The sequence below is a fragment of the Larus michahellis genome, chromosome 10, assembly GCF_964199755.1.
Source record: "Larus michahellis chromosome 10, bLarMic1.1, whole genome shotgun sequence".
In the NCBI taxonomy this organism is placed as follows: domain Eukaryota; kingdom Metazoa; phylum Chordata; class Aves; order Charadriiformes; family Laridae; genus Larus; species Larus michahellis.
The window spans coordinates 21,913,907-21,931,386 of NC_133905.1; the positions used below are offsets into that span (position 1 = coordinate 21,913,907).

At 38.6% G+C, this 17,480-nt stretch overlaps 1 protein-coding gene across 1 annotated transcript in view; it reads left to right on the forward strand.

Moving 5' to 3' along the window:
- SYN2 (synapsin II) overlaps positions 1–17,480 on the forward strand; it is a 195,463-nt gene that overhangs the window by 71,682 nt on the left and 106,301 nt on the right. Inside the window, exons 2-4 of the mRNA XM_074602556.1 lie at positions 4,846–4,903; positions 7,347–7,438; positions 11,303–11,459. Of these exons, the coding sequence (XP_074458657.1) occupies positions 4,846–4,903; positions 7,347–7,438; positions 11,303–11,459 (307 nt within the window). The remainder of the gene's footprint in view (positions 1–4,845; positions 4,904–7,346; positions 7,439–11,302; positions 11,460–17,480) is intronic.

The window sequence follows — 17,480 nt, forward strand, 5'->3', positions numbered from 1 at the left end:
TCGAGAGCAAGATTTAGGAGCAGCAGCTGAGGTGACTTGGCTTGTTCAGCTTGGAGAAGAGAAGGCTGAGGGGTGCCCTCATCGCAGTCTGCCCCTTCCTCAAGGGGGGCAACGCAGGGGGAGGTGCTGAGCTCCTCTCTCGGGTGACCAGCGACAGGACAATTTTTATTAAATTGAATTAAATAATTAGTTATTTCTAACCAGATTTGAACTTGAAGACTGGGCTTGTTTTCTCTTCAACGTGTTCTGTTCTGTCACTGAGGCAAGTGTACCACGCTTGTTAAGTTTGTGGCAGTCTGGTGGCTGTGTGTCGGTAGTCTGCCACAATCTTTACATGCCTATGGTGATTCCAGTCAACGAGTTATTTGACGCTACTGTGTGTGTATATATAAGTATACATTACCTTGCTTGAAGTGAATTATACTGTTTGTAAATGTGACAGTCTGCCATTTCTGAGCTCTAGAGGGTGCTACTGTTTGAAATGATGAACAAACTTTTGCCTTGTTGTAGTAAACTGGCACTATAATTATTTTTGAGCATCCAGCCTTGTTATTGATAAGATCAGTAACTGGTTTCCAGTTCACTGTTCAGATGTGCCCAGAAACCAGTGTTGAAGTGGAGCTGAATCCTGGGTACATTATGTTGCTTGTCCAGAAATCGGCCTGCAAGTGCTGCACTAAATTGACAAGTGCAAATTGCAGAGTTCCAGGGTATGGAGTGCTGTGGAAAGAGGAGACCGACACACATGAGCAGTGCTTTGCAGGGCTGGACCCCATGTATGTGCTGGCTGCCTGCTTTTAACTTCATTAAAGACTGTTGATGGAAAGCTCTACATTGCCATGCTGAAGTACACACATTGAAGTAGTATAAACCTGTTGCGTGTTAGTGAAGCAAATGATTCTCCTCTTGATTTTGCTGCCAGTTCAAAGTAGCAGCAGTTTTAATGCTTTGTTCGTTTACATGAAATGAAAGCACATTGGTTTCACGGCATAGTAAGATACTGGGGAATTGTATGTAGATGCTGTGTACTTTCAGGGAAATATTTCAGGTCTCTTTTTATATATTTGAAACATTTTCAGTGATGACTGCTTCATTCATTGTCCTTGCCGAAGTACAGTAAGAAGTATGAGTTTGTATTAGGCCGCATCTATGGCAGCTGCATATTCTGTAGTCGTTTAATTTTAAATGTGCAAGATTTTAATCCAGAAAATGAATTGTGAAGAAAAAAATGCATAAATATTTCATGTATTTTGAAAAGATTCTGACTATAAGAGGTCATGCCAATAACTCCAGTAGGCGGTATTCATGTTAGTAGCTGTCTGTTTTCTCTACATTGAGGCCTTGGAAAGCAACTGTTTCAGATGCATAATGGCACAGCTTGCTTTCCTTCTCTTCCCTACATTCAATATAAGAAATTGTCAACGATGGGCAGCCAAACGTTGCTGAAATAGGGGCGTATTTGTTTTGTTAACCTTGCTCGTGCTGACAGCTCCCCTCTCGCCCTTCTCAAAGGCCTTGCCGCCAGATCCCCACCCTGAGACCATTGCTGCCTTTCTGCGGCGGGCGCCCGGAGGTGGTGCGCATGGATTCCCTGCGTGGTACGGAGCGTAGTAAGGCACAACAAGGATTTCAGACTGCAATTCAGTGAAGTTCTGTAACACAATAACATGAAGAATCAGTAACATCCCATCTCCCCTCAGTAAAAAAAAATAAAATATTAATTTAAGCATGTAATAAATGTCTTTATGATAGGATTGCACATTTCACAGAATGGCAGGGTGGGAAGGGCCCTCTGGAGATCATCTAGTCCAACCCCCTGCCAGAGCAGGGTCACCCAGAGCAGGTGGCACAGGAACGCGTCCAGGCGGGTTTGGGATGTCTCCAGAGACGGAGACTCCACCACCTCTCTGGGCAGCCTGTGCCAGTGCTCTGCCACCCTCACAGCAAAGAAGTTCCTCCTTGTGTTCAGGTGGAACTTCCCATGGTCAAGTTTGTGCCCGTTACCCCTTGTCCTGTTGCTGGGCACCACTGAAAAGAGCCTGGCCCCATCCTCCTGACACCCACCCTTTCAGTATTTATAGGCATTGATAAGATCCCCATATTTCTCATATTGCAAATAAGAAATAATTTAACCAGGACGTGACGTTATTTCCTAAGAACAGTAAATAAAATGAAAACTATTTCACAGCACACTCGTGTGAACAATTTCTTAGATTTTGTTCTGAAATGACTGAGTCGTGACTTCTTGTTGTTAAGTAAGTTAATTTTTAGAGATAGCAAGATAAATTCTTGCAGTTTGTGGCTCAGTATTTGGACAATATTACTGAATATTATACATTTTTGGGACAGTTATTGGTTAATGCTTCTTTGAAATTAAGTCTCTTGAAATGTTTAAATGTCATGTTTGTTTTCAATCCTCAGATTGCTTAACTTCAGTACTTACTGTTTATTTTCAAAGCCGAAGTCATTTGTTGAAATGTGAATCATGCCAGAATTTGTTCAAAGCTTGCCTCATTTAAATGGTGTTTAAGTAGAACGACTGAGTTTAAAGGAATAGCATCTCACTAATTAATATTTAGCTAATGTTTTGAGCACATTCCAATGTGTGCAATGGACTTAGCGCTGCTAAAGAATTGAAGAGCCGCACCTTGTGGTTTCCTGTTTTCATTTCCTCTCATAAACCAGAAGTCAGTTGCTGAGATGTGTTAGGGTAAGCATTGTGGGAGCATTAATCTCTATATTTGATGAAGTTACCATTCAGCTTTGCAGAAACTTGAGTTTCTTAGAGCAAACTCTAAGAGTACTGTTCAGTCTTCAAGAGGCAGCTTCACTGTAACATTTATTGTGTTATGTAGCCAACATAAATCTACTTAAATCAAATTTGTGTTACGTGATGTCCAGTAATGCGTTTACCTCACCTGGTGCTGCATCAGAAGTAAAATGTAGGAGCTCATCCTGTTCCCAGTAAAATCCAACAGTAATGGTACTACCCCGAGTTGGGAGTTTTAATATTTTTTTTTGAAGTGGTAAATCTTACTTTTTCCAAGAGACGTTTACGCTGTCTGCAGTTACGAATGGGTTGCTTTTCTCCTGAGGCAGATGTGGTGTTACCTGTGAACGTGAGACCTTCCTCTCTGGTCTGTGCCTGTTGTGGACTTCTCCCAGGGTAACACAGATGTCCCTGGGTTTCCTGCGCCTGGTAGATTAACGTGGTCCAGCCGATGATTTAACATGAATAGCATTATAAAATTTAAGCTATCTCCAGACATGCTTTGTCTCCAGACAAAGTTTTCAAGAAATCATTTTCATGTTCATATGGAATTTCGGAACAAATCTGGAAAGAAAAATGAGTCATGAATAGTATTTCTTTGTTAGATTTGTGATACAGTACATTGAACTTCTCCTTTTGTTATTGACAAAAATGTTTGATAATGTTATCCTGAGTATGCACCTCCTATAATGAAGTTTGAAATCTATTGTTTTATATTTCATATGTATTTATTACAAGAAAACATCATAAAACCAGTAATGCAAATGCTTTCTCCGTTGTTATTTTCTTACCAATTGTGTTTTCGTACAGAATTAATTGTCAGGCAATATTTTAGTATGCCTTTTCAGTATAAACACTTTGCTTTCTACAATCAGTTTTCCATAATACCTAAGATATCTAAGAAATATCTTGCCAAAGGCAGTGGTTTCAGTTGGTTATTGTGAAGTTTGGTTCTTGCCCTACTGAAACCAATGGCGAAACTCTTCTGTACCTCGGTGGGAAAAGGATTTTCCAAAAGCAATAATGAATTGTTTTAATATGTAGTATATACATTACTTTTGCTGATGAGGTAGGTTTAGTTTCATATCGTGGCATTTTGTCAGATGCTGAAAATGGACAAAGTTTGTTCAGCTTTGTTTTTTTAACACTTCAGAAGATGTTCTGGTTTTGAATTGTGCAACAGATATTTGCTCACATATAATAAAAGCAGGAAAGGTGCTCTAAGCTGTGGCTTCAGCAAAGAAGGCGCAGAGAGAGACTGATACCGCCTTCCTCTTCCAACTTCAGAGTGTTTGAGTAGTTCTCTTTCATCAATAGATTGGGTTTTTTAAATTCCCATTTACTCCAAAGCAGATACTTGCTGCCTAAGGCATACAATTGACAGGTTCCTAGAAATAAATGTCTGCATGTTAGACCTGGGAGACCAGATCATCGAATTCAGTTGTTTTGTCACAGCAATCTTGGTGCGTAATAATTACTCATAAACCCTGCTTCGGATTAACTACATTGTCTCAAGTTACATCCTAGAAAAAGCAAAACTGATTAGTAAATCAGGCACTCGCAAATTTGGTGACAGCAGTCTCCAGTACCTCTGATAGTTTCCTTTAAAACAGTGTGAAGTTTCTAAGCATAGTGTTCCCAATAAACCAGTTTTTCCAAATAAACTAAGTGGATAAAGATTAACGTGAGTGGCTGTTGGGATGTTGTTCACATTGAAACGAATTTCCACTGGCATTGTTGACTTTAATGAGAGCAGGATTGCATCTTTTTAGCGGTACTCTTTTTATGTTAATAACTAATTGTGAAATATGTATTTCAGTATACTTTAGTATAGACTTCAGTGTTGAAGATCACATTATATATGCTTTTTATCACAAAATACTGCATGATGGGATGTTAAGGATACAAGGATGTCAAAGGAAAGAGAATTGTGTGTGTGTAGTAGGTAGATTCAATTCATATATACGTGTTTTACGTGTATTTTCAAGACACTGAAGACTATACAGGAAGCTTTTACATAGCTACTGATTACAAATACTTATGTCCTTGATTTTCTGTCTCCCTTTTTCCTGCAGGGCCAAGGCTTTTCGTGGAAAAAAGGTCCATGGAGAATATGACATAAAGGTTGAACAGGTAACTAAATGACTTAATCTGAATGTTATTTTCATATTGTGTATTTATACAACTACCTATATATGTATAAATACATACCTCCTTGGAGGTATTTAAAAGACATGCAGACATGGTGCTTGGGGACAGCCTTAGCGGTGAACTTGGCGGTGTTAAGTTAATGGTTGGTCTCGATGATCTTAAGGGTCTCTTCCAACCTAAATGATTCTAGGATTCTATATGCATATAAATATAGATGCTTTTGTACTATGTACTTTTGTATGTATCATACCATTGTACTGAAAAAACCCTCACGAGTTAAGTGGAACACTCAAAGATTTAGTTATGTTTCATTCTAACGTGGCACTTTTTAGAGGATTCTGACCATAATTTGTACAACATGAAAAGCGTGTTGTATTCAGAAGTTGTTGCTTAGAGACTCTGAATTTCCCAGACGCTCCATGAATTACGTGCTGCATTTCTGTATCACAAATTCCTTCACTTAAGAATATGCATACACTCCAGTTGCAGTGCTAGCATGTGGGGATTTTAAAAAAAGAACTGAATAAATATGGAGATATAATTCAGGGTGCATTCGACTTACGGCTGTTTTATTTGAGCTAGATATCTGAAACTACGGAATTAAGTAAGTCTTTTCGCTTGCTTTTCAATCTCGAATTCCATGAACAGATGCTACTGAAAGAAGCTTCAGTACTTAAACTGAATTGTTTTGTCATTGGAATTTCAAAGGGTGAGGGAAAGCTATCACTAGCTGTGTGGATTCGACTTACCTAAATGCACTGTAATAGTGCAGCATCTAGCTTTGCTCCATTTACGCCACTGAACGTCTGCTGATGTTCTTGGCTTGGAAACGCGGAAAGCTTTGCCAGGGATCTTCGAGAGTATTGAGGGAGAGATGGGGAAAAAAAGACAAGCTCTTTTGTCCCAAAATACCATTCTCACCTAGATCGGACCATGTGGTTGACATTAGACACACTGTCTCTTTAATATTAACAAAAACTGTGTGTAAGCCTAGAATTTCCTTCATATGTTCTCTTGTAGGTCCAGAACCACCTTTAATCAGTAAGTGATTAAACGTTTCTGACCCCTGCTGTTCACTTTGTAATGTGTCAACACTGTGACAATTGTATACAGGGTTATTAACAACTACTTTGTTGTTCTTTTCCTAATACCGGAGAGCATTATTTTTATACAGCAACCCATCACATACGATGTTTTCTATCACGTGCTAAGCTTTTAAACTACAAAATTTATATAGAGAGTCCTTGTAAATGTTTAATATGATTTATTAGTTGGAGAGGTGAGTTGTCAATCTCAGATTAAATAAATCTTAAATGATTCTTTAACGTTGTCAGCACTTACACGAGCATTTCAGTCTCTCAGCGTTTGCACTGGTTTTACAATAATCTGAAAACTGCCCCTTGTGTTTAGAACATTTTAGCACTGATCCAAGCAAAAGTATATAAGGGCATGGGACGGGACTTATGAAGAGACCTCCATGCTTGAAATTAAGCAGGTACTTAAGCTATTGAGTTGGATCAGTGGGTGGAGTCATCAGCGCTTGCCTTAACGGAGCACTAAATTCTGAAAGCCCTAGACGGGTTTCACTTCGGAAGACTTTCAGTGATACCATTTTTCAAGAGGAGACTAATGAGAATTGTGACACTCTCTATTCTGTATCAGTGTCCGGGATAGCAAAGACGCTTTTATTTATCCACTAGAAGACAGTTGGCTGCATTTCAATTATTCTTCTGTGTAATGTTATTGTAAAGTGCCTTGAGAGTCTAAGCTGATGAAAGACTGTGGATAAATGAAAAACATCCTGTCCTTCCCTTTCAAATAACTGTAGATTCAGAGTATGGAAGTGATTCCTTTTAAATTCCACATTTCCAGTGTGAGAAGATACTTTGAAAAAGTTCTTTATTTGTGAATTTTGCAAGTCAATTGTTCATTAGCACGAGATCTTTTTAAAAAAAGAGTAAATGTACGTAAGGGAAATAGAAAGGGGTAAAGTATATGAAGAGACACAAAATGCTATCAGAAAGTATTCTATTTATTGTGGTTATTTTAACACTGCTTTTCTACCGTTTTCTTCAAACTTTATGTAAATGTTTATTGAGTCTGTATTACTATCTGTGATAACACCATACAAAGCAAAAATATAATCTCTACATTTCTGTGCAGACATGAATGAGGAAATAAGTTTGCCACTGCCCCACAGTCCTTTTTCATAAGGTTACTTTACTTTTTGCTTTCTTTGTATTAGAATTTATTCAAATGTGATATGCCGTATGTGGCAAATAGTGTTGGAGTGATATCCTCTTAGTGCTCATTGTGTTCCAAATGTATGTTGTCAGCAGTTCAGATACTAATACTTAAAATACGGGGTGTAGGAAAATAAAGGTAAAATAAACCAGACTGACTAATGTGAGCCTTCTTTTCACAGGCAGAATTTTCAGAAATCAACTTGATAGCCCACGCTGACGGCAATTACGCAGTAGATATCCAAGTATTTCGAAATGGCACTAAAGTTGTCAGGTAAGAAAAACTGAACAGAGTAACAGCAAAAAGCAATAAATGGCATAATGTACGCATGGAAAAGGAACTGAATCAGGTTTTGTATATGTGCAATAGGGATTTTGACTGATGCAACGCATCTCAGTCGTTGGTGTGAAAAGTAGGAAATGAACTGTCTGCTCAGTGCAGTGAGTCCTGTTGGTGACAGGAGGGAAGTCTCGTGGCATTGTCATCACACGAAAGATAGATTTGATTAAGATGGGAATGGAGTCTAGTATAAAGAATAGGTGATTGGGAGCTGGGGTTATTGATTTGGGTCTTGTCTTTGCTTCAGAAATAAGACAGCCTTGGTGAGTTTGTACAGGGAAGACTTTTCCAGATGAGCAGGATTTATGTCCAACATCGAATCTTTTCTATTGAAACAGGCCAAATCAGAGCACTTCTCTCAGGACAGTTACTGGAAAATCACTGTCTGTTTGAAAGATTTCCATTTAAAAGCCTGAGATTTCCCAATATGCTGTTTTGTCCAGAAGGGATTATTCCAGTTTGAAGGCAGGGTAATTTTACCATTTTTTTCAGTGAGGACATCAACAGCCCTGTGTAAATATAAGGGGAGGAAATGGGGATATGTCTGGGCAAAGGAAAAGCTTAAGTAAGTATTAGCAAAATTATTTCAGGCAGTCCTATATTGTGTCTAATTCATGGGAATTACTGCTGGTTTGGCCAGTGCAGTTTAGTGTGGGTTAAACGTCCCAGTCGTTTGGCTGGACAACTGCATTCAGAAAGGTAGATCAAGCCACCAGCAGTCACCTGGTAGTTTACTGCTTATGTTTGTCTTTAGGCAAGAGTAAGAGTTCAGGGAGCTGGACAGCATACAGCATGTCTTGCGTCTTCATGGGTTTGCACAACATCTGTCCAAATAAAAGATTTGAAAATTTCTTAGCATTCATATAAAAAAAATCAGGGGGAAAAAAAATAAATTGAAAATAAGTGCACTTTATTCTTTCAAACTCACAACTTTTAAATTTCTTGTGTGTTCTAAAAATACCACAGCTTAATAGAACAACCACTTGTGCCAAATCCATGAGATTATTTCCTTAGAAAAGTAAGAAACTTGATTTATTTATTCATTTATTTATTTTAGGTTTTTGGTTTTGTTTTGTTTTTTTTCCACCAAAGGTAGAAGTTTTGGAGCCAGAAAATCTTGATCGCTGCCCCTTAGTGGCTTTTCTGTAGAGAATTTTCCAAACAGAACACAAATACTGAGGCCAAGTTAGCATCCAAACATGTCAATACCTAATGTGAGTTGAGAACCTCCTTAAAATGGCATCGACAAGGATGTATATTTGCTTATGAAGTGCAAATGAAATGAGCAGTTTATGAAAAAACTTTGTAAAACTGCTTATGTTAAGAAACAGAGCAATCTTGTTGTGTCATCAGAAAGCTCTGATAATAAGATGACAAAGGACTTATCAGTTTTACGGGTAATTTATTTAACCCAATAGAACTACCTGTAGTTGATAAATTTCACTCAAAGGTGTAGGAAATGTCTGCCTATGTGTGCATGCTTTCTGGTGTGAGAAGAGACATGATGGAACAGCAGTTCTCTGTTTCTATGATGATTTCTCCGGAGATACAGAATATTTTTGAAAAACAAAAGTATTTTTCATAAATGTCCTGTATCTTCCAATAAGTACTACTCTCTATGTTGCTTTAAGCCTAGTCGCTTTGTGGAGTTTATTGCCTAAAGCTTTGAATTGTGCTTCCTGTGTCACTGAGGAATGAGAGATACTGATGGATGTTACTTTACGTGTTCAGTTGGTAAGAAGCTTCATTTGAAATCCAGCGCTAAATATGGGTCAGACATTAGGATGCTTCTGTCTGTCTCTGCTATCAAGGGTGGCCCCACTAGTATCATGTTGGATATGGACTATGACCATATTACTAAAAAGGGGATGCTGAGGTGAAACGTCTTAAGTGTTATTAACGTGAGGTCCAAAGTGACCTTGTATCTTAGATTTATGAGTAAAATATTAGTCTGTATAATCATAGATATTTCAATGACAACGTTTTGCTGCCTTAGTTTAGGAGGAAGAAACTGTGTATCAAGCTCCTGCTTGTTTCATTTTTGTGAATGAAAATCAAACCATGAAAAATGTTATCTCCTGTTATATAATGCTGAGATTTTGGACCTTTCAAATGCTTGAGCTGGGATTAAAATTTTTCTCATGACCTTCTTTTGTATACACAGTCATTCTGTCCAGCAGTAACTACAGAACTAGAACAATTATGTAAATGGCTCTTGTCCCTTTGAGGAGCTTTTGCAAAGCAACATAGATGATCTTTCTTTTTTTTTAAAGTACATTCCCCAATTCCCCAGTTGTTTCATTAAATCAATATTTTAAAGGACACTTTCTGTTCTTTTATTTAAAAACACAGCGCTGTCTTTGAGAGGATCTCCGTAGCACTGTTCTCAAGGGTGGAGGGGATCTCTTTCTTCCACTGAGTGGCCTGCAGTTTTGATTAAGGCATCATTAGTCCTCTAAGTATTATACTTGTTCTGTGCTGGTAAATGGGATTTCCCTGTTTCAAACGCTTGGCATACCATCATGAAACCTGGATCACAAATTCTCAGAACTATGCTACAGATATTTTTTTTGAAACTTGTTAAAGGCAGGTGTTTCTCTGCAAGTTTTGCTCATCGGTCTAGAGTGTCGTTTTGATGACTCTTTATAGCAAATCTTTTGAATGTTGCTTTTGCCAGCTCATGCATTGCATTTGAAAGCCAACTTCGGACTCCGGCTGGTATACTTGGACTGCTGCATTCAGCCTGCAGTCTCCAAAGTGCTTAAGCAGTCTTAACATTAATTTTAGTTGGTTTGGTTTTTGTTTTGTGTTACTAGAGGGAGATTTCTGAATAATTTTTTAATCTTTGGACATATTTATGCAAGGCATGTAAATAATTACACTAATTTACTACACTAATTTAATTTATGCTCCTGAAGGAGGTTGATAGCTTGAAGGTAGTCAGTGTTTTTTCCACCTGTAAAATTTGAATACAGAAGAGAATCTTTCAACAGTCAAGTTTAGGAGCAAATTGCCCCTTTACTGGTGGCTCTGCCCTGTTGCTTTATGTATTCTGTTTTTCCAAACCTTCCTCAGTAACTAAACGTCAGGGTTTGAGTGAGGTGAAGGTGGTGTCGGAGTGTTCTCGAAGGTGTGTGGTGACAGGACAAGAAGCCACAGAGGCTGCAACAGGGGAAATCCTAGTTAGATACAAGAGAGAAAGAGGAAAAAGAAGTGCAGCTGTAAGTTTAGGAATTCATTTTGATAAGCGTCTTGATCAAAAGTTGAATTGTGATGATCTCCGATTATGGTATGATTCCTTTTGCGAGCAGTGGGCTTGCTTCATCTCTTTACTGTCTTTAAAACAGTCTAAGAATAGTTGTGAAAAAAAATTGTTCCCAAGAAGCTTAAGTTTCTGGCAGATACATTTACCTGCTTTTTTTTTTCTTTTTTTTTTCTTCTCATTGCTCAGGAGCTGGTGTACATACACTCTGAACATACTCGGACTTTATAGATATGATTTATCTTTCAGTGGGAAAACAACCTGAAAAGCCGTGATTATTTTTCTCTCCGCTTAATGGAGCCACATTATTGACTGGATGCTGATGTTTTCTGAACATTGGTTAAGAAATGATGCGGTACAGATTTTCATAAAGCCATAGTAATTCTTTCTGTCTCTGTAGCATTTACCTTTATTTTGAGTGTACTTCTAGTGCTTCTCTATCCATCAGCTAGACATTTTTCCCTTTTAAGATTTTGCTGGTTGAAGGAAAAATGATTTGATCATTGACTTTTAGCAACATATCTTTTTCTTGCTAGGTCGTTCAGGCCTGATTTTGTCCTTGTTCGACAACATTCATTCAGTATGGCAGAAAATGAAGATTTCCGTAACTTGATCATTGGAATGCAGTACGCAGGCATCCCTAGCGTCAACTCCCTGGAATCGGTCTATAACTTCTGTGACAAACCCTGGGTGGTAAGTGATGTACCGAAAAGTTCTTCTGGTGCAAGAAGAATTTGTGACTTTTTTTTGTTTGCTTGTTTGGTTCCCTTTCATGAATATTGAGTATCGAACTGCAAAATTACTTAGCAGAGCAGTGAAGCAGTAGTGAAAGGAATAAAAAGTAAGCTTAAGGTATTTAAATAATTTTTTCAAAGAGCTAGTGTAGGCAGTGTGGAGACAGAGAGAAAAAATATTTGTTGTACAAATAATGAAATAAGTGAGGAAACTAACGGAAAGCCTGTCCACTGCTAACATACTTCCTCAAGCGAGGAAAGTGTGTTTATTCACAATTTGTCTGGGAAAAGCAAGCTGAGAATATTTTTCATGTTTGTGGTTTTGAACATAATTTAAACAGACTTTTAGCCAGTGTTTTCCTCCTGCCTGTGAAATTTTTGAGGCTATGCTTTAGCAAGGAAATCTGAAGCTATTCGTTTCCTCATTTGAAAGCTCTTTTCAGAATCTTGTGCATACGGGGTAGGAGTTGGTCTTTTCAGTTACACCTAGAGTAATGCGATACACTGGGGAATCACTCGTATTTGCTAGTTTGAGTGTAGGAGCCAATTCAGTTTTTCATTATGTGCTTTGTAGTGATGGAGGTAGAATTTAGTGATCCTTTTGGTTCATAGAGAACTAAACATTAGTAGCAACAAGATAAAATATGGTGCTGTAAAAGGTGATTATCAGCGGTGCAGTCACTGTTCCTACAGTAGATATATTCAGTTGCCCAAGAGCTAATGAAGCGTTAAAGAATAACGCTTGTTATAAACAGGCAAAGCTTCATCACTTTTTCCTCTGGTGTCTGGGAAAGAAAAGAACAGTTGTCAGTATTCTTCACGCCGAAAGAAAGTTTTACTGTAATACTTTTTATTGCCTAGAGGATGTTTATTTTTTCACACTTACTATGAAAATCCCTCCAAAAGATTGTCAGCAGATTTTAACATATACCTCTTGCAGCTAACTTTATTATACTTTTATGTTGCAGTAAACTACAGTGGGGAATAAATAATTGATAGAGCAATTTTAACTTCTCAGAATACATATTGTACATTGCTGAATCCATTCTTTTAATACATCACGTTTGCTATGTTGTGTGGCATTTCTTAATGCTTTGATTCATTGTATGCAGTAAAGCTGGGCATTGAACCAGCAACAGTAGCATTTATATGCAATAATGATGCAAGAAAAAGTAAATTAATAATTCCTCCTTGTGATATTCTCCTGGTGGCATTAGTGTCACGGCTGTTCTTCCACCAAACCAATAAAGCTGTCTCTTTCTTACGACTGGTCTTGTTGCACATAACATTTCTCTGCTGATTTTCACTCTTATAATAATAACTGGGAATTACTAGGAATTGTAGGAATATTTGCTATAATAACTGGAAGAGCTGGCAAAAGCAAATATAAGGTTACATGTGTAAAATAATTGTCGTATTCCATATCTTTTTTTCCCTATACAGTACACCTCACAATCAAATAATAAAGTATTATGCTATAGGCTCTTATTTTAATTTAGAGTTATACTAGTTTAAAAATAGCCTTGAATTACCATAGAGCTTTCTTAAGGTGTGAGATAACAGTTCATGATGAAATGGCTCTTTTCTGAATTGCCATATCTATATCTATGCTTTTTGCAAAAATTCCCTTTTTGATTGAAATGTCTGTAGTTTGTCTCAACCTAGATACAAATGAAAATATTTTTAAGATGATTGTATTTTTTTTCCTCTGAGCATCTGGCAGGCAAGGTATGTTTTGTTTGAAGTACTCAAATTTTGCACAGCCTCAGCAAGAGTCTGTTTCACATCTCTTAAAATATTTCCTCTCAGAAATAACTATTCTGGAGACATTGTAAAGTGTCAGACGGGTCACGTGCTTCAAACTAGACAGAGAGGCTGAGTAGGCAGCGTTTGTGTGTTGTGAATATGATCTTGCTTTGCTCCACCAGTGGCCTCAATTCTATGTTTTGATTACCTGTGACCATAAGCAAAGCCTGCACATGTGAGATTGGTTCCCATTCTGAATACGTGGTGGCACCAGACTTTAGCTGGATCCTACATAGGAGTGTGAACTTTAAATTTGAGCACAAAAATAGTTTCTGTCCAAACAGGAGGGGGCTTTGTTTGGGCATTTAACGGAATATCCTGACTTCTGTTCTTTGTGGCAGCGGGAGATGTAGAGACAAGGAGGTTCATGCCAGAACATCATGGAATCTTCATCAGGTTTAGGAATGGTAAACACTGCAAGAAGTCATGCAAACCTGTTTCAACTCAAGCCCAGAATAAATTCTCTGAGGGTAAAAATCCACTGATCCTTTGATTCAGCCAATTTCACGGATATTCAAATAATGCAACAGAAGCCAGGGACTGTTGGTTTTGCTAATATTATCTTATAGTTTGTCCGATCGTACCTAACTCAGACGTGCTGCCCTGCCTATCTGAAATCCCTGCTGCAAACTCTTCTGGGTGCCTTGGGGTGCGCTCCTCAGTCTGTTGCTGCATGCTAGCATTAAGCCTAAAAACCGCCGAAGCCCACACTGTGCTCCTGCATGCACTTTGGGCCAGTGAATCACACAGTGTTCCCCGCTGTTAAAATGACATGTATTTAAGCTGGACTGATACAAACTTAGTTAAACTGTAGCTAGAAAAAAATAGCAGAATTATTCTGCAAGTTCCTTCATCAGAAACCAGTTCAATGTTTACAGCACTGATGAAAGGCATTGAACCACCTGCCAGTCTAAGCTCTGGTACTCTCCATGTAATTGCATGTTTGCAGTTAAGACCATTTTCCTGTTTAAATTTCTGTCTTTGTCTGTCTTTTTCATCATGGCTTAAACACTAGAATTCACTCTTAATTCCGATTACATTTTATATTATTTGTAGTCTTAATATTCATATAAAAAGAAAAGTAGGTTCCACGTCATACACGTTTGTATCTTTTCACAGAGTACATCTTAGTGTCAGAAAGAGTTTCTGAACACATATTCAGCAGTCACGAGTGTCCATGTCAGTTTTGCAGTGGTGCAAGTAAGCAAGCGTGTGCGTGGACTTACCGTTGATTAGCCCCCTTTCTTCATAGCATGTAAAAGATGCCTTTCTGGGCAATTCCTTTGTTAACATGGATGACCTGGTATTTTTGTGAAAGCTATTTCTGTGAAAATTGCAAGTTCAAAATAAAAAATTAGAAATCGTAGCTGTAGGTAGAGCTATAAGTAACAATCTTTATTAATTGACGAGAAATAGACTGACTTTCCTGTGAGTAAAATTTGAGTGGCAGAAATGAATAGCAATTTCTATAACAGCAGAAAACGAGTGTCATGGGCGACTGATCACTTACATCCGTGTAAAATCAGGAGTAGCACAGAATTGCTAGGAGGGCAAGTCAGGAAAGTTAGACTAGTTGTAAAAGGGCAATGGAATAAAATGAGAGTTAGAATCAAATCTTTGTTTTTTAAATTACTGTTCTTCAAACTATCAGGTCTTTGCTTTTTTTGGAACCTACAGGTCAGGATGGCCAGCATCTCTTTTCAACCCGCAGGGCAGATTCCTGCCCTGTGTTAGAAACTGAAGCACCTGCCCTTAGTTTTGGAGCAGAACTCTCTTCCTGCCCTGTCTGCAGGCACACAGGGCTTTCTATGCCTTTGCCAATACAGTCAGCAAATTTCTATTTGATCTGAGGTACGTTATTGGGGTGTGGTGGGAAAGCTGCCAGGAACATGCTGAAAACAAGTCGTAAAGCTTGTGTTTTCCGGTGTCAGGACATAATGTGGTTCCTGCGAATGCGCGTCAAAAGTTCAAAGCGCCATATAACCCTTTGAAAATTCAGGATGCTAGCAACCATGGCAAAGAAAATATTGAAATGAATGTGTGCGGTGAGAGCTTTGCATACTGAAATATGTTAATGATTGGGGATTATTACAGTACTCCCGTTATTTCACTTCTGTGATAATACTTACCACCTACCTCCGGAAAAATTCATGGTCCCGGCTTGTGAGGTGGATTTCAGGTAAGAATATCAGAAAGGTACTTACCTAGGGGGAAAGCATGTGTTTTATAAACAAAGGCTAAGTTCTTTGTTACTGAGTGCGTGTAGGGCTGTGGAGGAACCGTTTTTTAAGGTTTGTACCCTCTCTTATGACATTTCATTGCATTGTCGTGTCGTAAAGTAATAGTCTTGTGTGTGACTTGTCACATTAAATGAGGTAAAAATTTTACCTAGTTTAATTCACAGTTACATCAAGTTAAGGTGAGGCAAAAATGTATACTTTCCTCATTGGATTTGTGATCCGTCTTGTAATTTTACTCATGTCTAATGGTGTGCAGAACCTGCTGTGAAGCATTTATGAAAGTTTTATAATAGGAAAAAGACCAGCATTATTAAATACCCAAAGTTATGATATATTATTTAAAGTAACAATCTAGATATTTTATTATTTCCTTCCCTCTAGAAAATGTCACTCAAAAAATACGTGAGGTGTTCCTTAACTGAGGCTTATGAGATTGTATGTAATATTTCCGATAGTACATGATGTAGGTAAGCAAAGTAATTGCGGAGGCTGGAAGTAAATGTGAAATGTGATAATGACAGTGCTTGCAGTAATGGGTAAAATCTCCCGCTTATGATTCACGCTGGGAAAATAGTATTTTTAAAAAACCCACAATTTTCCGGTGTATCGGGTTGAACTTTTAAAAAATTTCTTCTATCCTGCATGCATCCTTTTGCATACTTCCTATTAAGATTTATGTGAAATTTGCAGGTTTAAGTGTTTGCATCAGTTAGACCCTGCTGTTGATTTTGGATTCAGTTGCGAATACTGGTGATAGGGTTGCAGTCTTGGGATACCAGGGGTTGTCAGCTGTTCACCCATACTGTGTAGAGCAGATGGCCGGGGGGGGAGTTTCGCAGGGAGGCAGGGTTAGGTTAACTGGTGCATCCGCTGAACACGCAGACTCTGACTGACTTCTCAGGCACTGCAAGGTTCAATAGCCGCGGCTGCTCTGGATAGAACACCTTATTTCACTTAAACTTAGACTGAGGTGTGCTAATTACATGCATTACAGTAGCTGGGTTGCTGCTTTGAGGTTCAGATAGTGCTAAGCATCTCCACACTGCAGAGGTTACAGAATTGCTGCAGTTGTACAGACCAAGTGTGTATGATTGAAGAGAATGAAAATTCTCAGAATATTGGTCCAATTCCATGGTAGCAGTTCTGATTCTTTTACTGCAGAGTTAAAACATAGCAGCGTGCATGGCCAGCTGCAGATCTGTTCTCTTGTTAGTGTGCCCTGGGGGGCTACGTGACAGTGGTTGGTATAGAAGGCTTCAAGGATCTGCTGATACGTTAATTACACAGTTACTCTGGTGAAGACACAACCTACAACGTAATAATGGGTCTACAAAAAACATTTGTGAGCACTGTGACCTTAATTAGCTGTTGCCATGCTGGTGGAAGAGTCTGTATTTAGCTTGAAACACTGCCTTGACGTGATGGGGGGGGATGTAGAAAGCCCACTGCAGCACATCCACCGAGTGCGGAGCCTGGAGCAGCTTGTGCAGATGCCTGTCCCCGCGGGATGGGACAGCTGGGTGCCGGGCAGGCTTGGCCTCACGTGAAGCAAACCCTCCTGGCATCGGGACAAACTGCTACATCCGTTCAGTGACGTGGGAAATAAAAAATAGGAACTGTTTTTTGGTCGGAAGCTGGCAGAGTGAAATTAAGGCCCAGAAGACAAGACATATCTGTATTAATTTAAAGAGCGCTGAAAGGTCCCGGCATTTTTTTTTTTTTTACGTAGAGCTCCAGATGTGAACCCATCGTGTACTGAAACATCTTCAAAAGATCACTGGGACTTCATCTGCTTCACTGTAGGAATTTAGTGTTATTAAGAGTTTTAAATGTAAGAGAATTGCCGTGAACACGCTGTTATGCCAAAATTAATTTCCTTGCTCATCTGCAGTCGTTCTGAGGGGAGGCTGGTTATGGCTTTTCCTTTTTGTCAA